The following is a 23,731-nucleotide window of genomic DNA, read 5'->3' on the forward strand; positions in this document are numbered from 1 at the left end:
CTGCCCCACACTAACCTTCCCAGAAGTAGCCTTCTTGTTTGCTATCTCCAGCAGTTCCTTCTCAGTTATTTCACATGACTTCTCAAATAACATTTGTCTTTAAACAGTCTTTGCTTTGGGTTCTGTCTTATCAGAGTTCTCTGTATTCTTTCCTGCCTCTGATGATTTCTTTTCAGTCTTTGCAGGATCCTTTCTCTGCCCAGCTTTCAGATGTTCCTAGTCCAGGCTTGCTTCCATGTTTGGGATGTCTTATTTGCTCTTGTTTTTTCTGGGTTTTCATGGCTCATTGCTCCAAACTTTTTCTTTCCATCTAAGATTTTTCTATAGCACCAGACTGTTACTTCCAAATAGCACTCTAGACCACTTCTAAGATGATTTGTAGAGCTTTGTAGTTAAAACTCGGTTCATCAACGTATTTCTTTATGTCTCCCAAGGCTGTTCTTATATCAGCATGTATTAACTCAATGAATGACCTCACCATCAACTCATTTCTCCATCCTAAATCTCTCACTTCCCTCAAAACCAGTCATGAGGATTTTTTGCCTCCTTCCTTAAAAAAAAAAAAAAAAGTTTATGTATCTGTTTCTATATCTCCTTCTTGCCTCTAACTAACTGGCATACCCTCCTCTATGAGTTCTGCCTCAATCTCCTAGTTAAAGCTCAGTTGTCTGGAAGCATTCCTGTAGAACTACATTTATTATGCAACTCTTCATAATACTTGATTATAGTTTTTTAATGTGCCTCCCTCCCTGACTGGACTATAAGCTCAGTATGGCCTAGACAATTATATCTTTTGCTCACTGTTGAGTCTTTGGCACATGGCACAACAACTGAGTGAGTGGACTGTTAAATAGTTCTAACAGTTTTGTTTCACCTCTAAATCTGTACTTCTTTAACTTTTGAAATTAAAACTCCTTCACAGGAGAATTTGTAAGAGAGGAGTGTACTTTGGGGAAAATGCACATACAGAAATAGATAAAATTGTGCATACTTCCTCAAGGAAGCAACAGATAATCTGGAATCCCATCTATAAACCTAACTTGCAAATCAGTGCTAAAATACAAATGAGATGTGTTTTATTTTTTAAATTGTCAGGCAGTTTTTTCCTTGTTTTAATAGGGTAAGTTTTCCAAATATGTTACACCAAAGTTTATGCTTAGTTGAAGACATTTATAGAAGTGTGGCCACTTCAAGTTACATTTTTCTTATAGTCATCATTTTTATCAATACATTTCAAAGTGAAAATTTTGGACAATGGTATTGGTTATGCATTAAATTTATATGCTAGATTTTAGAAGAAGTCTTCACTGAAAATGTGTAAACTCTAGAAACTATAAGATGATTTCCATAGAACACATATTTCAAAAGTATTCCTGTTTATGATATTTATTCTTTATTATGTTTGGTTTCTCTACATCTTTTCAATTTTATTGGCTCCTTTCTCTCATTTTGAAATAAATGAGTATGGATCTTGCTTTCTGAAAACAATCTAATTGAGATTCTCATTCATTTTTTTGCTTGGGCTGCTTCCCCAGGGGAATATTCTGGTGTGTATGCTTTTAAATACTTCAATGTTACAGCTTCTTAAGCTAGGTGGTCTTGGCTGCTTTTCTCATTAATGCTTTCTCATTTTTTTTCTGCTCAACTATATTTTCCCCGCATATATTTTTCAGCTTTTATGCTTATCTCCCTATGTGCTTGAGAATTTAGCAGACAGTCATTGTAAAACCTTTTTCACCCAACCTCAACGCTATTTCTTTTGACTCTATAGCTTTATTAACGTTAGTGTTTAAAGCAAATATTTCAACATATCTTGTCAAATTCATTTTAAAGTTGGAATTTGGAAACTGTTTTAGTTTGTGTTTAGTTTCAGCTTTTGGATGATATGTAGATGATTAAATAAGCTACTATTTCTGGCACTTATTCTTCATGGTGGAAGTACTTTGTTCTTTGAGAATATCTGAGATAATTATTATACAGACAATATAGGAGTCCATAAGTGAGCAGAGAACTTCTAGCATTCCCAGGTTGGTTGAGTTTTAAATTATCTTTTAGTTATTTGAAATATTACCTCTTTTTTAAAATAAAGAGACATGTTAGCTCTTTTAATTTTTTGTTGTTTTCTTTAGAGATATTTCCTTTTTTAGGTGGGTTATGAATATTATTTCTTCCACTGTATGTAATTTTCCAATATTAGCTTATGAAACATGGAATGGTCGCTGTTTTGTTTTGCTTTGTTTTTGTAACTTTTTGAGGTATGTTCCCTAGTGTGTGGTTTAATTTCTTCAGTTTCTTACAAGTCGCAAACTGAATAGCTTTCTTCTCCCTGAAGATCACTGTGTTGGATCTTGCATTGAATATTCTACCACCCACCTTACAGTACCCATTAAGTTATTAAGCAAGATTCTATAAATTGACAAGTAAACATTGTTTCAAAGAGGGCATTTTGAAGAAACCTTTATATTATTGATCTGGAATTTTCATTCTAATTATATTCAAGTTTATTTTATAAAAGAATTAGTAACATATCAGAGCATCCTTATGAATGAAGGAAATCATCTTAATTTCTGTCTTTTCCACATCATTATGCATTAAATCATAACATTGTGCTTTCAAATGTCTTTCATGTCGTGCATAAAACTTGTTGGATTAAGTATCTATTTTCATGCTGTTTCTCACATGAAACATCTCTTGTTCTTTGTTTTTGCTTTACATGGAATGCATGGGCTTTAAGACCATAATTTCTTTGGTAAGGTTTCATCTGTGTTGGGGTTCTGTTTCTTGTTTCTGCCTGTTCTGTATTAATAAGACCTAATTTTTAGGCAAAAGCCTACAATATCAAGTGTGATTTAGAAATGATTTTTCATCCATATTAATGCTATTCTTTTTTCCCCACTAAATCCTGTTACTTTTTAAAATATTTGGCAGAAAAGTCTTCACCATTTTGGAATATTATCTAGGAGAAGCAAAATACAGACTTAAGAAAACCTTTAGCTTTGTTCTGTGGTAGATAATTATTTATAATTTTATAATGTATGCAAGTAAACATAAAAATGAAATTATAGACAAAATGAGATTATTGAGGGACAGATAAAATGTTAAAATAAAATTTGTGACTATAGCTTGTTTTAAGTCTACATATATAGTTTTAATAAATTAATTTCCAAAGTTTTTATCTTTTTTCTTTGATAGGAATGGGTCGTGAAGTTGAAAATCTCATATTGGAAAATACACAACTATTGGAAACCAAGTAAGTATATACAGAATTTAACAGGGAACAAGAGATACTGAATTTTCTTCTCATCCGTATCAATGTCACATCTTTAATTTAACACAGTACAAGTGCAGAGTTACTACCCTATCTCCTCCCCTTCTCTGTGTATGGCCTTGTGCATACGCATGTACATAAGCAGATAGTTGCTGTTGCTGCTAAGTCGCTTCACATTTCAAATTTATTTTACTTTTGGCTGTGCTGGGTCTTTGTTGCTGTGTGGGCTTTTCTTTCCCTCTGGCTGCTGCTGCTAAGTCTCTTCAGTCGTGTCCGACCCTATGCGACCCCATAGACGGCAGCCCACCAGGCTACCCCGTCCCTGGGATTCTCCAGGCAAGAACACTGGAGTGGGTTGTCATTTCCTTCTCCAATGCATGAAAGTGAAAAGTGAAAGTGAGTCACTCAGTCGTGTCCGACTCAGCGACCTCACGGACTGCAGCCCACCAGGCTCCTCTGTCCATGGGATTTTCCAGGCAAGAGTACTGGAGTGGATCACCATTGCCTTCTCCGAGCAGATGGTTAATGGGACCTAATTTCACTAATAGATAGGTTTCATTGCTCTGGGTTTTGTTTTTTTTTTTTTTTTTTTTCATAAACAGATTCTGATCTCCTTTTATCCTACAAGTGTCCATGCCTTTCTCTTAATCTTCTTTGTAGTCCTGTGTAGTATCGTTTCAGAAGTTATTAAGAATAATACCCTTATGGATGCTATAAATTTAATCTTAATTCTGACTTTTAATAATTTGGTGGTCTGCCTTGCCTTATCTATTTATTCTTTGGTTAAATGGGAAAAGTAAAAACAGGCCGTTACTTCTTGGGCTTTATTTTTTAAACCTGCAGACAACATCAGATAGAGTATCTCTGAAGCATTCAATTATTATTTAGCTTTTTTATTGTAGTTACTTTAGTCTACAAGAGGAATAAGCTTAAAGATAGAATATTTATTTGTGATGGTGCTTTTTAAATATGTGTTTATTAGAAATGCCTTGAATGTAGTGAAGAATGACTTGATAGCAAAAGTAGATGAACTTACCTGTGAGAAAGATGTGCTGCAAGGGGAGCTGGAGGCTGTGAAACAAGCCAAGCTGAAGCTGGAGGAAAAGAACAAAGAATTGGAAGAAGAGCTTAGGAAGTAAGTTTTTACAATGTTGTTCTAAACCAAACAAGCATTGCCAGTGTACCACCGGGATTGTAACAAGACTGCTGCCTCTAGTCCTCTCAGGTCACAAAAGACACAGGACTGCCTGGGATAGGCTTAAGTGCCCGGCTGATTGCGTCTTCTCTGAACAGACCCTCCCATTTATTGACTATTACAATTTTTTGTGTATGTCAGGATTGTGAAAGAAGTTAGACTGTTCAGATGTTGCTAATCAGGAAACTGTAAACATTCATTATTTTTCTTTAATACCTGGTTTTCTGACAACAGTGCTATAATAATGTTCCCTTAAATGAAAGCAGCTAAATACTCTGTTTGAAAAAAGAAAAATAATCATTTAACGGTAGTTAAAATTTTTGACCTATTCTCTATTCTTTAAAAAGTTGAAGTCAACTTGAATAACATGTTTTGTTTTTTTTCCCCTCTACTAGAGCTCGTGCAGAAGTTGAAGATGCAAAGCAAAAAGCAAAAGATGATGATGATGTAGGTTTATAATTTTGAACTTGTTTTTCTTACCTTGCCATTCTGGTATTTTGGGGAAATCTTGTTAATTAAGCTTTGGATATATCACTTTAAAGATGAAAGTTCAGTTCAGTCACTCAGTTGTGTCCCAACTCTTTGCTACCCCATGGACTGCAGCACGCCAGGCCTGCCTGTCCATCACCAACTCTCGGAGTTTACTCAAACTCATGTCTATTGAGTCGGTAGTGCCATCCAACCATCTCATCCTCTGTCATCCCCTTCTCCTCCTGCCTTCAATCTTTCCCAGCATCAGGGTCTCTACCAGTGAGTCAGTTCTTCACATCAGGTGGCCAGAGTATTGGAGCTTCAACTTCAGCATCAGTCCTTCCAATGAATATTCAGGACTGATTTCCTTTAGGATGGACTGATTGGATCTCCTTGCAGGCCAAGGGACTCTCAAGAGTCTTATCCAACCCCACAATTCAAAAGCATCAATTCTTCGGCACTAAGCTTTCTTTATAGTCCAACTCTCAACATCCATACATGACTACTGGAAAAACCATAGCTTTGACTAGACAGACCTTTGTTGGCAAAATAATGTCTCTGCTTTTTAATATACTGTCTAGGTTGGTCATAACTTTTCTTTCAAGGAGCAAGCATCTTTTAATTTCATGGCTGCAGTCACCATCTGCACTGATTTTGGAGCCCCCCAAAATAAAGTCTGTCTCTGTTTCCTTTGTTTCCCCATCTATTTGCCATGAAGTGATGGGACCAGGTGCTATGATCTTAGTTTTCTAAATGTTGAGTTTTAAGCTGACTTTGTCATTCTCCTCTTTCACTTTCATCAAGAGGCTCTTTAGTTCTTCTTCATTTTCTGCCGTAAGGGTGGTGTCCAAAAGTCAGAATCAGGTTTGTGATCATGAATAGGACAGATCATGCTCCTGTGTACTATCCAGGTGGTAAGCTTTCTAGCTCTGCACACTCTCAGTTTTCCTCTGTGGCTTTGTACTCTCACTTGTGTTTGCATGTTCAAGCTCAAGAGCTAGCTGGAGCATTTTGGAGTTTTTTTTGTTTGTTGTTTGTTTTGTTTCCAATTTTAACTTAGAAATATATGAAAGCTTTAGTAATAAAAAATTTAACGGTATTAAACATAAAAAGATGTCTATCAACTTTATAAGCAATTAGCCCATATTGTTTTCAACATATAAATACAAAAGAATAAATATGAACTTCTTGCCAGTGTTAGCATCCTAGTTATTCTGTTGTTAACTAGGTTATCATCCCTATAATAGGTGTTTGCTGCTTAAGTATCAGACTTGAGACATATGGATGTCCTGATCAGAATGATTGTTTGGTGCCCCCTTCAATCTCTTATTTGTGCTTTTATATGATATTTGATAGATGTAAAATATATGCTGTATATGTAGGTTATGTAATAACATTAACATTATAATAAATTAACATTATGAACCCACTGTTTAAGAACTAAGACATTATCAAACACTGAAGCTATGCTATGCTCTTCCCTCTGGAGGATACTACTATCTTATACTTACCATTTTATTAACTTGAAAGAAAAATAATTTTATTGTATCACACACATATGTATCTCTATTAGCTGTGGCTTAATTTTCATTGTTTTTGTGTTTTATATGTATTTAGTCTTGAAGACTTGCTTTTATTTTTCAATATTATGTTTTTTATATTTACCCTAGTTGTATAGTGGCATATAATTCATTCATGTTCACTGCTTTATAATATCCCATTATATCAATGTACTATAATTTATGTATTTGTTTTTCTGTAAGTGAATATTTTGGTTATTTTCAGCTTTTTAGTACTGCAAACAGTGCTGTTATGACCATTGCAGTGAGAGTCTCCTAATTTTTCCAGAGTATATATATAGTAGTGGGGTTGCTGTGTTGCAAACTCAAAATCCTTTACTCATTTGCTGTTTGACTTTTTTTTTTTTTAAAAGGAGAGGTCAGGTTCTATGGCAGGAGGATGAAGAGGAAACTGAAGGCTAAGCTCAGCTCTTATCTTACTGTCCCATGCCTTTCAGCTTTGATTCAAAATGTGCATACTCCACTTAGCAAAACAAAAGCCCAATGGTTAAACCAACCTTCCTTTCCAGGAGAGCCTTTGGAAAGAAATCAGCAGTAGAAGGAAGTTTGAACAACTCCCTTTGGGATCTGACCATACTCATATTTCTTACCTTCCCTAATAATAATTCTAGTTAATGCAGTTATCTCCATCTTACATTTATTTTATATTTCTTTTGGTGTTTTAGTGACTCCCAGCATTGGGTACCTTGATAACTAGCCAACATGTTTTTATGCTTTTCGGTGGCTTTGAGTATGTGTATAGATTGGTTGTTTGAGATAAATGTACCCCTTTTGGAACTTACTTGTAACTAATTTCTGAATAACTAGCATTTGTTATATAGAACATGAATTTAAGATACTGTTGTGATAACAGCTTTCCAGGTGAGCATATTAAATCTATAGAGATAACAGCTTTTTTTAGTTTCCTTCAAAATATCTGCACTATTCTTTGTATTTATTTCCTTTATAATATATTCAGATACTTGTATTTGTTTAGAAATTCTATCATCTACTTTTCAGTCATAAGTAATTGTTTCTCTTTATTGATTTTATTTTTGTAAGACCAGTTTTCTGTAAGTTAATATATTAAAATTAAGGAGTCAAATTAAAATTTTTACCTAAGTCTGAGCTATAAGACCAAAACAGATACAGGCTCCCAGAGTGATCTGCAGTCTTCTTTTCCTTATAGAGTGATATTCCCACAGCCCAAAGGAAGCGGTTTACTAGAGTAGAAATGGCCCGAGTTCTAATGGAGAGAAACCAATATAAAGAGAGATTGATGGAGCTTCAGGAAGCTGTTCGATGGACAGAGATGATTCGGTTTGTATGAGAAGTACCTCTGGTGTTTTTCTGCTTATTGTTTATTAGGTTTCTGACTGTTTACTAATATTCATTTCTTTGTTCACAACTGGAGTCTTCCCTTGGGGATCCAAGCCCTTGCTCTGTTTACTAGGAAAGGTCTAAAGAAACGCTGGCAATTAGAAATAGAATGTGATGAAGTGGGTGCCTTTTGGGCCAGTAGAGCCTCTTGGAGGCTCCCACTATTCCCACAACCTCTCAAAGGCAGTTGAGTAGTCTGTCGACGAAAATAATCAATAGACAATCTATAATTGAAATGGAAGAGTTTTTTTGGTGCCAAATGGAGGACTGTAACCTGGGAGAGAGCCTCTCTGATAACTGAGAGATGTATAGTTTTCAGCTCACTTTTATATCTTGTCAGAACAAGCAAAATCAACCAAGTCAGGGAAACATTCCTTCAGGGTTTCTAAAACACCAGATCAGCGTGTACACAGTAAGGCAGTATGCTCTTGCCACCTGGAAAGGGAGCTTACCATCAAAGGACTGAGTATCAGCATTGGTGTCCCAGGAAGGGAGGCATTTCATCTTTTATTTTTTTAACATAGACATTCTTTACTTCTGGTCAGTGCACCCTTTTCTTTAATAATTAAAGCATATGTATAATATATGTTTGATAGTCCACAAATAGGCATTTAAGTTAGCATAACATTTCAGTTAAAGGATGTATAAGCCAGAATACTTCTCCATACCTCAATATGTGAACATTTCTTTCATCAGTCGTTTTTTAAAAGAATATAGAAACTGACACTACTTTTGCAATAATGTCAGGAAGAGATAAAATTTTCATTTTCAACATAAGAAACAAAATCATTCTTACTCAATGTCTTCCTGTAAAATATTCAACATAAGAAACAAAATCATTCTTCCTCAATGTCTTCCTGTAAAATAGTCCTGATTTTTTTTCTCCTTTCTGACTAGTCCTGTATAAAAGCAACCTTCCACTGACACCTTTGTCAGTTGGATCTTACTTATTAATGCTGCCCTCTAATGGTCATATCCTCAGTAACAGTGTTTGTTACTTCCATTTTAAAGAGTTCATGAAAAGTTTGTAAACTAATTGCCCCCTAATTTGCCCATATTTTTCAGTTTGGATGGTCACATCAGATACACCAGTAACAGTACACACTGACCCATTGTTTTAAACTTTATGAAAGTATTTTCTAACTACCACTTTCACTTCCTTATGATTATATTCTTTACTTAATAGTAATGAATGAAACATTTTATATAGCACATTCACAGTTTTCAAAAGTTGTAATTTCTTATAACTGCTAAGAAGGAAGAAGATAAGTAGTGTCTTGATGTTTTTGTCACTAAGTCATACCTGACTCTTTTGCAGTTCCACAGGCTGTAGCCCACCAGGCTCCTCTGTCCATGGGATTTCCCAGGCAAGAATACTGGAGTGGGTTGCCATGCCCTCCTCCAGGGGATCTTCCCTAACCCAGGGATCGAACCCATGTCTCCTGCATTGGCAAGTGGATTCTTTACCACTGAGCCACCAGGAAAGCCTGATTAGTATCTTATCTTTACTTATTGGACAAAGAAACCAATATACTAACAAATATGTTCTTAAACACCTTCTTTTAATAAAGAGATTTTGAATAAATAATAAGTAAATAGTTTAACAACTGAGACATATAGTCAGGCTCCACTTTTTATTACTATTTTTAATTTTCACAGCCAAATGGTAGTCAACAAGTGAAAAAAAAATGGTAACTTTCTCCATTGAATTAAAAGATGTTTTAAAATTAGTCAAAAAAAAAAAAAAAAACAAAACAGAAAAGGGAGCTCTGACAGTGATGGCAAAATCCTTACAGCCATACTAAATCAGTTTGCAGTGCCCTTTAAAAAAAAAAAAAAAAAATTTGCCTAATTACCTAATCAGTCCAGTTTATTTTCTTTCCTGGTCAGCTTTTCAGTGATGGAAAAGTTAGTCCTGTGAAAAATGACCCATTAGAACAATGAAGTTACAAGCTAGTTTTTGAGAACTGGAAATATAAGACAAACAATATCTTTATGTAGAGACAGAGATTTACAATGCAATATTTTAATATTAGGTTGATGCAAATGTAATTACAGTTTCAGACTGTGACTTTTAAATCATTATAACTAAGCTCAAACACATCTTTATTAATCAAAATAGGAACCATTACAGTCAACACATTTTTGCCAGTGAAAAACAAGTTTGTTTATTCCTGTAGTGTAAAAATCTGTACTTCGGGATTCAGCGAACTCTTGGAAAGCATTTTCTGTATCCTGCTGGTTGTGGAAGCACTTTTCCTGCAAAAAGTTGTCAACATGTGTGAAGTGGTAGTCAGTTTGGCAGAGGTCAGGTGAATATGGCGGATGATACTAAACTTCAGTTTGTTCAACTTTTGAGGCATTGGTTGTGTGACACGCCAGTCAGGTGTTGTCATGGAGAAGAATCGGGCCCTTTCTGTTGACCAATACTGGTTGCAGGCATTGCAGTATTTGGTGCATCTCATTGATTTGCTGAGCATACTTCTGAGATGTAATGGTTTCGCCAGGATTCAGAAAGCTGTAATGGATCACACTGGCAGCAAACCACCAAATAGTGGCCATGACTTTTTCTTTTGGTGCAGGTTTGGTTTTGGGAAGTGATTTGGAGCTTCTTCTCAGTCCAATCACTGAGCTGGTCTGTCGCCAGTTGTCATATAAAATCTACTTTTCGTCGCATGTCAATCCCTTCAAGAAATAGTTCATCGTTGTTGCACAGAATGAGAGGAGACAACACTTCAAAATGACCATGTTTTTGATTTTTGGCCAGCTCATGTTACACCTACTTACTGAGCTTTTTCACCTTTCCAGTTTGTGTCAAATGCCAAATGACCGTAGAATGGTTGACGTTGAATTCCTCGGCAACTTCTCATGTACTTGTAAGAGAATCAGCTCAGTGATTGCTCTGTGTTGGTCGTTGTCAGCTTCCGATGGCCAGCCACTATGCTCCTCATCTTCAGGCTCTTGTCTCCTTTGCAAAACTTCTTGAACCACCACTGCACTGTGTGTTCATTAGCAAGCAGTTCCTGCGCCAAATACATTGTTGATGTTACAAGTTGTCTCCGCTGCTTTACGACCCATTTTGAACTCGAATAAAAAAATCATTCAAATTTGCTTTTTGTCTAATATCATTTCCCTAGTCCAAAATAAATATAAACAGTAAAAAGTCATTAACAAAAAAAGCATAAAGCAAGAAATGCACATTAAAATGATGTATAACATGACCACATTTATTTAAGAATGTATTCCAATATCAAACAGCAGGTTTCAACAATGCAACCCTGCTGTTACTTTTGTACCAACCTAATAAGAAGGAAAGTTGGAGGATATCTCATCAATAAAAGATTTAAACATTAACATTCAGGCTTGTTGATTGTCTGTCCTGCACAGATAGCAATTTTTTCTCTATCAGTCTGAGCTCTTGAGGAAGGGATGGGATTTCAGTATTATTAGTTGTGTTGGCCTTAACAGACTGACTGACACATGTAGGTCAGAGTAATTTTTTATTAAACTTGTTGATTCTCCAGGTATTTCATGAGCTTCTTGGGTCCCTGGTTGTTTAGATAGAAAGCTAGACCGTCTCACTGATGACACATTCATTTCATCTCTCTCCCTCCTTTTCTTTCCTTCTCCCTTTCCATGTAGTGCGTCAAGAGAAAATCCAGCCATGCAGGAGAAGAAAAGGTCAAGCATTTGGCAGTTGTAAGTATCTAAAGTCACATGAAGACATTAGATAGCAGCACTCTGAGACAAAGAAGATTAGAATCAATCTGTTTTCACAAATGATTTCTTCTTACTTTCCTTTTTAAATTAGGGTATATAGCTAAACTGTACTTTTTTTTTAATGCAGTTTCTTTCTTTTTTTTTAAATTTTATTTTTTAACTTTACAATATTGTATTGGTTTTACCATATATCAAAGATTCATTTTGATAAACTGAATTTTTTCTTTTTGGTATGTAGTATGCCAGCTCGGTAAGGCTGTTCTTGAGGACAAAAAAATTAGTGTTATCGTAAGCTGCATCATGTTGGTTGTGCATTTGGTGGCATCCTCTGCTCAATTAAATAGAATAATGGGGAATTATTTTTAGAGTTGATGATTTCCTAGATCCCCATTAAATAACTTACTGATTCATTGGTTGTGTGATTGTAAGAAAATTCAGAGAGCGAAGATCAGAAATTTAGTGTTCTTGGGGTTTGAGTAGTGTGTGTATGTTTGTGCTTTGGACTTGAACTGCGTTTGTGCCAGAAGTACTATGCTTTTATTGTGTTTAAAACTTACCCCTTTTTGAGGAATCTGCTATTTAATAGAAATAAGGTGGTTTTTTTTTTCTTTTTGAGTGAATGTGAAAAAATAGTTACTTAAATTGAGGTTAGTAAGGAAATGTATAAGATGTGTGATAAAATGGTAATATGTGTTCTAGTACTTGATCACTATTTTTAGAGGTTGCTTACTAAGCTTCTGTTCAAACCACACAGCTGTACCTTGCTGTTTAACAACCACTGGCTGGCTAAAGGAACTGTCTTTCTTCATTATGAGAAGGTCTCTGTACTCAAGAGCTTCTTCCTTTCATTATGAGAGTTACTAATTAAAGAACAGGGATTTGCCGTTGTAGGCAATGGTTTCTCTTTCCTGAATGTCTGAGTTTGGCTGTGAATTATTGCTAAGGCTCCAGTGTGTTACTACAAAAAGTCTTTTTGCTAGTTTCTAACTCATTGCCTTGTAAAAACTCTGGAAATTGTGAAGAATTGTGGCTTGTTCTTAAGCATGCGTGTGATACATACACACACCGCACACACACATTCTCTCTTACTTTCCTTTTAGTTTCAGCCGACTTTTCAGCTCCTCAAGTAACACTACTAAGAAGCCCGAACCACCAGTTAATCTGAAGTACAATGCACCAACCTCTCACGTTACGCCTTCCGTCAAGAAAAGAAGCAGCACCTTATCTCAACTCCCTGGGGATAAGTCCAGAGCCTTTGATTTCCTTAGCGAAGAGTAAGTATTTTCCAGACTAATGGTTATGCCTAAATAACAGTTGAGAATATTCTTACCTCTTATCAGATCAGCTGTAAGGGTTTGGATGGAACTATAAAGGGCTTCCTTAGTGGCTCAGAGGATTAAGAATCTGCCTACCATGCAGGAGACCTGGGTTTGATCCCTGGGTTGGGAAGGTCCCCTGGAGAAGGGAATGGCTACCCACTCCAGTATTCTTGCCTGGGGAATTCCATGGAAAGAGTAGCCTGGCGGGCTATAGTCCATGGGTTGCAAAGAGTCTGACATGACTGAGCGACTAACACTTATTGTTGTAAGAGGAAGTTGGCTTCCCATCCTGACTCTGTTCCTCATTAGGTACATAAACCTGGGAAAGTTAACCTCTCATGCCTATAAATGAGCATGAATGCCTACCTCAGAGCTGTTAGGATTCAATTATATATTATCTGTAAACTGACACAAAGGTAATTTTTTCTTTTCATTTCTATTTTAGCAGAAGAAGGGAGATAAGCTATTGTTATATTCTCTTAATTAAAAAAGGAAATTTCTTTTTCTTTTAGAACTGAAGCTAGTTTAGCCTCACGCAGAGAACAAAAGAGAGAACAGTATCGTCAGGTAAAGGCCCATGTTCAGAAGGAAGATGGTAGAGTGCAGGCTTTTGGCTGGAGTCTGCCTCAGAAATACAAACAGGTAATGTTTGAATATGGTAAGAACGTCTAGTGGGAAATACAGAGAGAGGAGTAGGCCTGGGCATGAAAGATTCTAAATACACATCCCAGACCTGCTGGTTTCAAGCAGCATGAATTTGGCACATGTTTAGAGAAGCATTAAGGATTGTGGTTTTGTTTTCAGGCTGTTTTCTGAAGCCCTACAGTTCAAAAGAAATGCCTCTGAGTTCTGTGAAGAGGGAGAGGGGTCAATATAGGAGGTGGTTGAGTATGGGACTTTGAGATAACGTACTCTGTTTTAATATTGAAGATTTCATTTAAAAGAAAAATAGTATCGTTTAAACATTAAAAGAAGCCTTCCTCATGGAGCCTTTCAAACTGTTAAAACTCAATTCACGTCTTTCAAGAACATATTCCCTACCCCTAAAACACACACACAACACACACAGTCACACCCACATGTGTGTACTAACAGGTCTGTGAATTAGTGTATTTTTTCTGAGCTCCCTTATTTTCTTTAATTACCACTTGATTCTTTGCTCATTTTTCAAGTAAGAAAGACAAAGTTAACTTGAACTTGACTTCATAGAGTAAATATGTTATAGCAGTGCTTGCCCATGTCTCTGGTTCTGTAAGTTCACTTTTAATGAGACTTACCCCATGTGTCCTTCTCTCCCCTTCCCAATTATTAGGTAACCAACGGACAAGGGGAAAACAAGATGAAAAATTTACCTGTGCCTGTCTATCTCAGACCTCTAGATGAAAAAGATGCATCAATGAAGGTAAAGTAATCTTGAAATTAAAGGTAACATTACTTTTAAGTCTTGATGGATTTTTTCTAAAACAGAAGGAGTTTAAATTCTACTTTTGTGGGCAGAGTTACTCATTTTGTTGTTTTAGACTGAAATAGTTTAAATATTAGAGCCCTCTCTTTGTAATCATTACATCTATTAAGGGAATGTGAAGAGTTTCTCTCTAAACATTTTTAGAGAGAAAATGACTTAATACCATCTTTTTTTTTAACCCAAAAAAGCTGTGGTGTGCTGTTGGAGTCAATTTGTCTGGTGGGAAGACCAGAGATGGTGGTTCTGTTGTTGGAGCAAGTGTATTTTACAAGGATGTTGCTGGTTTGGAAGCAGAAGGCAGTAAACAGCGAAGTGCATCTCAGAATAGCTTAGACAAGTTAGACCAGGAACTTAAGGTAAGTGCTTGCATTGGCATCTGCCCCTGTTTCTGAGACTAATAGTTTTAGCTCTTTGGTCTCAGACTTACTTCTAGGTCCAACTTCTAATTGGGGTTACTATGCCCTTGATTACTCCTCATCCCCGCCCTCACTCTTAGGTCAGTTTTACTAGAGTATATTTTACATTCAATAAAGTATACACTCAAAATAAGTACAGTTCAAAGGGTTTTGACAAATGTGTGAATCTGTGAAACAACTATCACAGTCAAGATAGAGAACATTTTTTATCACTGATCTGCTTTAGCTGCTAGTTTTTTGTCTACTAAGTATTGTTGAAAGGTGATATCCTCTCAGCCTTCTAAATAATCTGGAAGTGAACTTTAAATAGTAGTGTCCTTTAGTGTACTAGCACAGCCATATAAATATTTATGCACACATCTCATTTTAAACATTCATTTTCTTTGCTTTGCCTATGCAGGAACAACAGAAGGAGTTAAAAAATCAAGAAGAATTATCCAGTCTAGTCTGGATCTGTACCAGCACTCATTCAGCTACAAAAGTTATCATTATCGATGCTGTTCAACCAGGCAACATCCTAGACAGCTTCACTGTTTGTAACTCTCATGTTCTGTGTATATCAAGCGTACCAGGTAAGAGTAGTTCCTCTCTTTGCACCATCCACAGCTCCTCACTGGTAGAAACTGATTGGTTACTAGAGATACAGTTATGCATCTCTTCTAGTTTGTGAAGGCAAAAAAGAAACTGAGTTCAAATGACTAAGGATATTTTCAGATACTGTGAAAAAAATAAAACAATGGAAATTTGAGAAGGGTGGAAATCAGAGGGCAAGGGGCTATTAGTATGGATTAGGCCTTTTAGAATTCCATATTAAATACTATGTGATATTAAAACATTGGTTTAAAAATTAAAGGAAATTCCTGAGAGTCCAGTGGTTAAGCCTTTGTGCTTCCACTGCAGGGGTATGGGTTCAGTCCCTGGATGGGGAACTAAGACCCCACATGGCACCCAGCACAGCAAAAAAAAAAAAAAAAAAAGTTGATGTATAGTGTGAAATATTATTCAGCCATATAAAGGAATGAGACTCTGATACGTTCCATAACATAGATTAACCTTAGAAACAACTCAGACACAAATACTGTATGATTCTACTTATCTGAGTTGTCTATCTGAGCTGGCAAATTCATAAACAGAATTAAATTAGAGATTCCTAGGGTAAGGGTATGGCGATCAGAGAGTTATTTACTTGGTATAGGTATCCTATATGGAATGACAGAAAAATGTTGGATGTAGATAGCTGTGATGGCTGCCCAATGTTGTGAATATAATTAATACCTCTGAATTACACACTTAAAATGGTTAATATGGCCGACTTTATGTAGTGGCTCAGATCGTGAACTCCTTATTGCAGAATTTAGACTTAAAGAAAGTAGGGCAAACCACTAGACCATTCAGGTATGATGTAAATCAGATCCCTTATGATTATACAGTGGAGGTGACAAATGGATTCAAGGGATTAGATCTGATAGAGTGTCAGAAGAACTATGGATGGAGGTATGTAACATTGTACAGGAGGCAGTGATCAAAACCAAAACCATTCCCAAGAAAAAGAAATGCAAAAAGGCAAAATGGTTGTCGGAGGGGGCCTTACAAATAGCTGAGAAAAGAAGAGATGTGAGAGGCAAAGGAGAAAAGGAAATATACCCATCTGAATGCAGAGTTCCAGAGAATAGCAAGGAGAGATAAGAAAGCCTTTTAAGTGAACAATGCAAAAAAATAGAGGAAAAAACAATAGAATGGGAAAGACTAGAGATCTCTGCAAGAAAATCAGAGATACCAAGGGAACATTTCATGCAAAGATGGACACAATAAAGGGGAGAAAAATGGTAAGGACCTAACAGAAGCAGAAGATAAGAAGAGGTGGCAGGAATACACAGAAGAACTATACAAAAAAGGTCTTAATGATCCAGATAACCATGATGGTGTGATCACTCACCTAGAGCCAGACATCCTGGAATGCAAAGTCAAGTGGGCCTTAGGAAGCATTACTCTGAACAAAGCTAGAGGAGGTGATGGAATTCCAGCTGAGCTATTTCAAATCCTAAAAGATGATGCTGTGAAAGTACTGCACTCAGTATGTCAGCAAATCTGGAAAACTCAGCAGTGGCCACAGGACTGGAAAAAGTCAGTTTTCATTCCAATCCCAGAGAAGGACAATGCCAAAAAATGTTCAAACTACCATACAGTCGCCCTCATTTCACATGTTAGCAAGATAACGCTCAAAATCCTTCAAGTTATGCTTCAACAGTATGTGAACGGAGAAATTCCAGATGTACAAGCTGGATTTAGAAAAGGCAGAGGAACCAGAGATCAAATTGCCAACATCCATTGGATCATAGAAAAAGCAAGAGAATTCCAGAAAAACATCTACTTCTTCTTCATTGACTACACTAAAGCCTTTAACTGTGTGGATCACAACAAACTGGAAAATCCTTGAAGAGATGGGAATATCAGACCACCTTACCTGCCTCCTAAGAAATCTGTATGCAAGTCAAGAAGCAACAGTTAGAACCAGACACAGAACCACAGACTGGTTAAAAAATGGGCAAGAAGTATGTCAAGGCTGTATATTGTCACCCTGCTTGTTTAACTTACATTCAGAGTATATCATGTGAAATACCAGCTGGATGAAGCTCAAACTGGAATGAAGATTGTGGGGAGAAATATTGATAACCTTAGATATGCAGATGACACCATCCTAATGGCAGAAAACGAAAAGGAACTAAAGAGCCTTTTGATGAAGGTGAAAGACCAGAGTGAAAAAGCTGGCTTAAAACTCAACATTCAAGAAACTAAGATCATGGCATCTGGTCCCATCACTTCATGGCAAATAGATGGGGGAAAAAATGGAAACAGTGACGTCTTACTTTCTTGGACTCCAAAATCACTATGGACAGTGACTAGAGCCATGAAATTAAAAGACTCCTGCTCCTTGGAAGGAAAGCCATGACAAATCTAGACAGTGTTTTAAAAAGCAGAGCCATCACTTTGCCAACAAAAGTCCATATAGTCAAAGCTGTCGTTTTTCCAATAGTCATGTATGGATGTGAGAGTTGGACCATAAAGAAGGCTAAGTGCCAAAGAATTGATGCTTTCAAACTGTGGTGTTGGAGAAGACTCTGAGAGTCCCTTGGACATCAGGGAGATCAAACCAGTCAATCCTAAAGGAAATCCCCTGAATATTCACTGGTAGAACTGATGCTGAAGCTGAAGCTCCAGTACTTTGGCCACTTGATGTAAAGAGCCGACTCATTGGAAAAGACCCTGTTGCTGGGAAAGATTGAAGGTAGGAGGAGAAGGGGATGACAAAGAATGAAATGTTTTGGTGGCATCACTGATTCAATGGACAGGAGTTTGAGCAGACTCTGGGAGTTAGTGAAGGTCAGGGAAACCTGGTGAGCTGCAGTCATGGGATAACAAAGAATCGGATCCAACGGAGTGACTGAGCAACAACATACGTATATTTTACTATAATAAAATTTTTTAATGTGATATGGGTAAGAATAGCTTTCTAAATAAAGAGAACTGAAAAGATTTTTTAAATGTTAAATGCTTAGTTTTTAAGTGTGTTACTAATATCTTAATGTACTATATACACCTAGGCTGTATTAATTTTTAATAGTGGCAGAAATTCATATTTGAAATAGAAATAGTGATAATTTAAAAAATTTTTGCTGACTTGTCAGAATTATATTTTGTTGTTTTTAATCTCATTAGTTGGCTGCTTTAAGAACTCATATTAAGAACAGAAATACATTTCTGACATTTTTTTGTTTACTTGTGCTTGCATTAATTATTATTTATTATTGTTGCATTTAATATCTTAATTTTTAAACTACTTTCTCAATTTGTGAATTGAGTTTAAATTAGTTTAAATAAAATTTACTTACTATCTTGGCAGTGTATTTGCATAGATATTTTTCTCACCTTTACCCTTATTTCAAACCTATAGTTACCTTAATAGAGAAAATGCTACTTACAGAAGTTTACTGAGCTATTTAAAGAAGGTTTATCTTGTACTTCAGGAGCCCGAGAAACAGACTACCCTGCAGGAGAAGAGCTTTCAGAATCTGGACAAGTAGACAAAGCATCTTTATGTGGAAGCATGACAAGCAATAGCTCAGCAGAGACAGACAGCCTGTTGGGAGGCATCACAGTAGTTGGTTGTTCTGCAGAAGGTGTGACAGCAGCTGCCACATCCCCTAATACCAATGAACCTTCTCCAGTGATGGAAAAACCACCAGGTATGTTTGTCTTCTTTAGGTACCATCTGTACAGTGTCTGAGCCTGTCCCAGGTGACTCATTGTGGACTTAACTTAGATTTTAAAGTAACAGGGATGAAAGAGCTTGAAAGAGGATGCTGTGATGATTGTTAAATGAAATCAAGAATCCTTAATTTTATTACATGGAGAAGAGGGTAAGAGTGTAATTCTATAGAGGGGGTTTTGGTGGGGGAAGTGATTGGAAGAGAAGCTCAAACTTGGAATGGTTAGCATGCTTTATTTATTTTTTAGAAAAGGAAACAGAAAATAGTGAGATTGATGAAAATGTTCCAACAGCAGAAGAAGCAACTGAAGCTACAGAAGGCAATGCAGGATCAGCTGAAGATACTGTGGATGTCTCCCAAACTGGCGTGTACACAGAGCATGTGTTTACAGATCCTTTGGGAGTTCAAATCCCAGAAGACCTGTCACCAGTATATCAGTCAAGGTATAAAAATGGGTAAACAACTTAGGAAACCAGAGTACACATGTAAAAGGAACCAAAATGATCTCAAGCAGCCAAAATATTCCTACTAATTGACATTGTTGTGGCAGGTTTAGATGTTATTACATATTCCACTATGTCTTCATCTGTTCCTTACATTGCATTCTCTCTAGACATATTTTTCCCCCATTTGCTCTCTATTCCTTGCAACTTCAAAAAATCTTGCTTATAAAGTATATTAGTCAAAATCCTTACCAGTCAGTGGGGATTAAAATAATGAATTATTAACAGAATAGAAGACAGTGAGTACAATTTTTTTAAAAAGCCATACCAAATATCTATGGATTTTTAAAAAATTGTACTCACTGTCTTCTATTCTGTTAATAACTCATTATTTTAATCCCCACTCCTACACCCACTCTATCCACAAAACTGGCCATTTAAATTTCCCATGTGGGTTTTAATGACCTTTTGAATTTAGATTTCTGGCAAGTATTTTATTAGAAAACAATTTGTTTCAAGCTTTTCCTTCAAAAGAAAGAGTTGTTTAATTTCCTTTCTTGTCTTCTCTAGGCCTTATAGAAAGCTGATAGGGGTCTAAAGTCATCTTTTTAGACTTACTGATTCATTTGTCTGTTTTGAATTTGATAGCCCAGTTATGCTTTTTTTTAAAACTAAATGTCCTCTGACAGTCCAAAGAAATAAAGCATGGGGGTAGAATAAAAGCACGTTTCAGCTTACTTATTTTATTTTATTTTTTATTTTTATTTTTTTCAGCTTACTTATTTTAGAACATTGTTGATAATTAACCCTCCTGTGTTTGTCTGTGTGTGTGTGTGTATGTGTACATATGTGTAGTTTTAAAACAAACCATATCTCCTCCTCCTATCCCCACAGAAGAAACTCATAAAATTCAAGATAACTATAAGGGAGAACTTTAACTTTAGTCTGGATATTAACTGCTATATTTCGTTACTGTGTCTTATTTCCCTTATCTGTACCTTGAGCCTCCTAGTATGTCAGTGTTACTTCTGGTACAATTGCTGCAATATATGTATTTATATACCTTTCATTCTTTCTTATTCTCCCTCCCCTCCGCCTCCCATTGCCTTGCCTGCCTGCCTTCCCTCCACCCTCTCTCCCTCCCTTTCTCACTGTCTCTGAAATGTTTAATATAATCATTTAACTTTGGCTTTACTGGAATTTATTTTTTAACAATACACTAAAATGTAGAAATTATCAATTCCTGAAAACTGTAGCTAAACACAATAAGATTTTTTTTCCTTTTGTCCCACCTTTTCCAGTAATGACTCAGATGCATATAAAGATCAAATATCAGTATTGCCAAATGAACAAGACCTGGTGAGAGAGGAAGCCCAGAAAATGAGTAGCCTTTTACCAACTATGTGGCTTGGAGCTCAAAATGGGTGGTAGGTATCAACTCTTTAAATATTAGAAATCTTTAGTCTTTCACTTTTGCTTTAGAAATCTTAAGATAACTAAAATGTGCTACATACAGATACAAACAAAAAGTGCCTATCAAAGTGAAGAATTTTATATACGCACAGTTTTGAAGTTATATTGCAGCTACCTCATAAATTGGACTTGGACTTGGCATTGGTTCTGAACGGTAAACCGTATGTTTGTCATAGGATATTCCCTTCATGTAATATTCTTGGGAAAAAAGTAAACTTTAAAATCTGGGTGATCTAAAAATAGGAGATCCTGAACAACAGAAGTTGTTCAAGAAATAAAAGGGATTAAAAAAATCTCTGGCTGCAGAAAGGCCCAATTTTAAACATAACTTCCGGGAAAACAAGGACAAATAACAGTCCAAAAGCGTAGGAGCTGATAAACACTACAGGACTTCTCCACTCTGTAGTAGTGTGAAGAGTCTCACAGACTTGTGCTTTTCCTAAGGTTAAACAAGGTCACTAGTGCATCTTTCCCATAAAGGACTAATACTACAAAATGAAGGTTTGACATACGTTTTCTCTATGAAGGGTCAGACAAGAAATATATCAGGTTTTGTTGCCTTATGATCTTTGTAGCATCTTCTTAACTATGCTGTTGTGCAAAAGCAGCCACTGCATTGACAATACCTAAGTGAACTGGTGTGGATATGTTCTAATAATAAAACTTACGAACACTGAATTTCATATAAGTCTTGTATGTCATGAAATACTCTCCTTTTGTTTTTTTTGTTTTTTTTTTCCCAACCATTTAAAAAATGTAAAGACCATTTTTAGTTTGCAAACTGTGCTAAGACAGGTAGATGGCTGGATTTGGCCTGTGGGCCTTAGTTTGCCACTCCCTGATGTAAACCACTCTGGTTTCAGAAATTTATAGCTCAGTGTAGTAGAAAAGTAAGAAGACTATTTTTTTTTTTTTAAGATTGATAGCCAAGGATTCTGAAGTATGTGGTAATCTGAAACCAGCCATGCATTAGTTCTGGCTTTTCCTTCTTTTTATGTTTCTGTTTGCTTAAGCAGCTTATTTCTCTGCCTTAGGCCTATCCTTTCCTTGTTTTGTCCTGAAATTTTTATGTTACTCTTCTTTTCTTTTGAAGAAACTTTGTGTCATTATTAGATATAAGCAACTACTTGATGTGTTCTCTATGCCTTACCAGTCTTGATTTTGTTCTTGCAGTTTGTATGTCCATTCATCTGTAGCCCAGTGGAGGAAATGTCTCCATTCTATTAAACTTAAAGATTCGATTCTCAGTATTGTGTAAGTTTTATTTTAGAAATTCTTCCTTTGAAAAATATGTATTTTGGTATAAACTAGATTCTAAGACTATTAAAGTTAACATGCACTTCATGACTAAATCAGTATCCATGTCTTTTTTAACCCTCTTTATGAATGAGATTGAAACTAGGAAATAAACCAGATAATTTTAAGTAGAAGAGAAAACTTGCCAGGTTGATTCCTCACTGTACTGAGAGTTCTTTAGTCTGTTGGCGAGAAAACCAATTAAAACCCGTGATATTTGTTTTAGAATATTCTTTATACTTTGTGAATATGTTGATTGAGTGATTGACTGACTAGTCCTTTTCTGTATGTTGACTGTGAAAAGTCAGTTTGTCGCTTAGATCCACAGAGCTGACTCTTTCTACTCAAGGTGTGTGCCTCTGGTCTGTGGACCTTTTGTCTGCAATGAGAGGTTAGAAAGTGAAACAGCTGAGTCACCACACATGCTTCCTATTTAGTCCAGCTGACATTTTGATAACGAGACTTTTCTCAGTGAAGAAAAGAATCTGTTCCTTTAGATTCTCCTGTAAGCTCCTGACAGCACAGATTGGTCTTCTGAGGACCTCTGAACTAGTTCAGTAGCATGTGATGTCTTCTGTATTCCCAAATGGAGAGTTCTGAAATCCCCTTTCCTGTTTGCAGACACGTGAAAGGAATTGTGTTAGTGGCCCTAGCTGATGGGACCCTTGCCATCTTTCACAGAGGAGTTGGTGAGTTTCTGTGAATATATAATGTGTGCCCTGATTTGTTGCTTTGCAAGAGCATTTTCAAACAGATTGACCTCTTATGTTTTAAAGAAATGATATTTCATAGGAGAAAGAATAAAGGTTTAAACTGAATACTAACCGTGTATGAAATGAGTAAATATGTGAGTGCTTGACTGGAGGCATACATTAATCATATACCTCAGTGAAAATTTGTTTACCATACTGAGCAAATAGTCCTTAAGGTCCTCTTAAATAATGTGCAATGGAAGTATTTATTTGTTTTCTAGTCATAGACCTAATTTAGTGAGAGGATATGGTTTCTTTTGTCCAGTATTTTAAAAGTAATTTGCATTCACTTACATTTGGAATGTTCTTGAAAAGAATTTTTAATTAGGTAAAGTTTAATCATTTTCTTGTCACATTTTTTATATTCTTCCCCTTTAAAGCAGTGTTTCTACCATCTGCAGACAGAAGGTATCAGAAAACTGCATTGAGTGAATTAAAGAAATTGAGCATATAATTCCGTGGTACATGTATCATCCAAAAGTGATGTCTCCTTCCTACTAGATTGGTGGATCGGGAAATATAAGAATATAGATCCGACATGAGACTTTGGAAAAGCCTTGCAAAAATTAATTTTTATTTTATTAATTAATTTTTGCAAGGCTTTTCCAACATCTCATATCTTTTTGCAACCTCAAGAAATGTGAGGTAGATGATACTTAGGTGCCTAGAGATTTTTGGTTAATGACTGCATAACGAAAAGAGAGGC

The 23,731-nt window shown here is 36.1% G+C and overlaps 1 protein-coding gene across 4 annotated transcripts in view; it reads left to right on the top strand.

Annotated features, from left to right (window-relative positions):
• SPAG9 (sperm associated antigen 9) overlaps positions 1-23,731 on the top strand; it is a 150,358-nt gene that overhangs the window by 109,705 nt on the left and 16,922 nt on the right. For 3 of the 4 annotated variants that reach the window (XM_005890268.3, XM_005890270.2, XM_070389675.1), the window contains 15 exons: positions 3,193-3,250; positions 4,251-4,403; positions 4,859-4,910; positions 7,683-7,813; positions 11,516-11,572; positions 12,694-12,867; positions 13,425-13,554; positions 14,225-14,314; positions 14,566-14,733; positions 15,194-15,365; positions 18,819-19,037; positions 19,309-19,504; positions 20,806-20,931; positions 22,151-22,231; positions 22,895-22,962. In XM_005890268.3, coding sequence (XP_005890330.2) covers positions 3,193-3,250; positions 4,251-4,403; positions 4,859-4,910; positions 7,683-7,813; positions 11,516-11,572; positions 12,694-12,867; positions 13,425-13,554; positions 14,225-14,314; positions 14,566-14,733; positions 15,194-15,365; positions 18,819-19,037; positions 19,309-19,504; positions 20,806-20,931; positions 22,151-22,231; positions 22,895-22,962 — 1,875 coding nt within the window. The remainder of the gene's footprint in view (positions 1-3,192; positions 3,251-4,250; positions 4,404-4,858; positions 4,911-7,682; positions 7,814-11,515; positions 11,573-12,693; positions 12,868-13,424; positions 13,555-14,224; positions 14,315-14,565; positions 14,734-15,193; positions 15,366-18,818; positions 19,038-19,308; positions 19,505-20,805; positions 20,932-22,150; positions 22,232-22,894; positions 22,963-23,731) is intronic. The other variant, XM_070389674.1, reaches the window with a different exon arrangement.

The sequence above is a fragment of the Bos mutus genome, chromosome 19, assembly GCF_027580195.1.
Source record: "Bos mutus isolate GX-2022 chromosome 19, NWIPB_WYAK_1.1, whole genome shotgun sequence".
Taxonomy (NCBI): Eukaryota; Metazoa; Chordata; class Mammalia; order Artiodactyla; family Bovidae; genus Bos; species Bos mutus.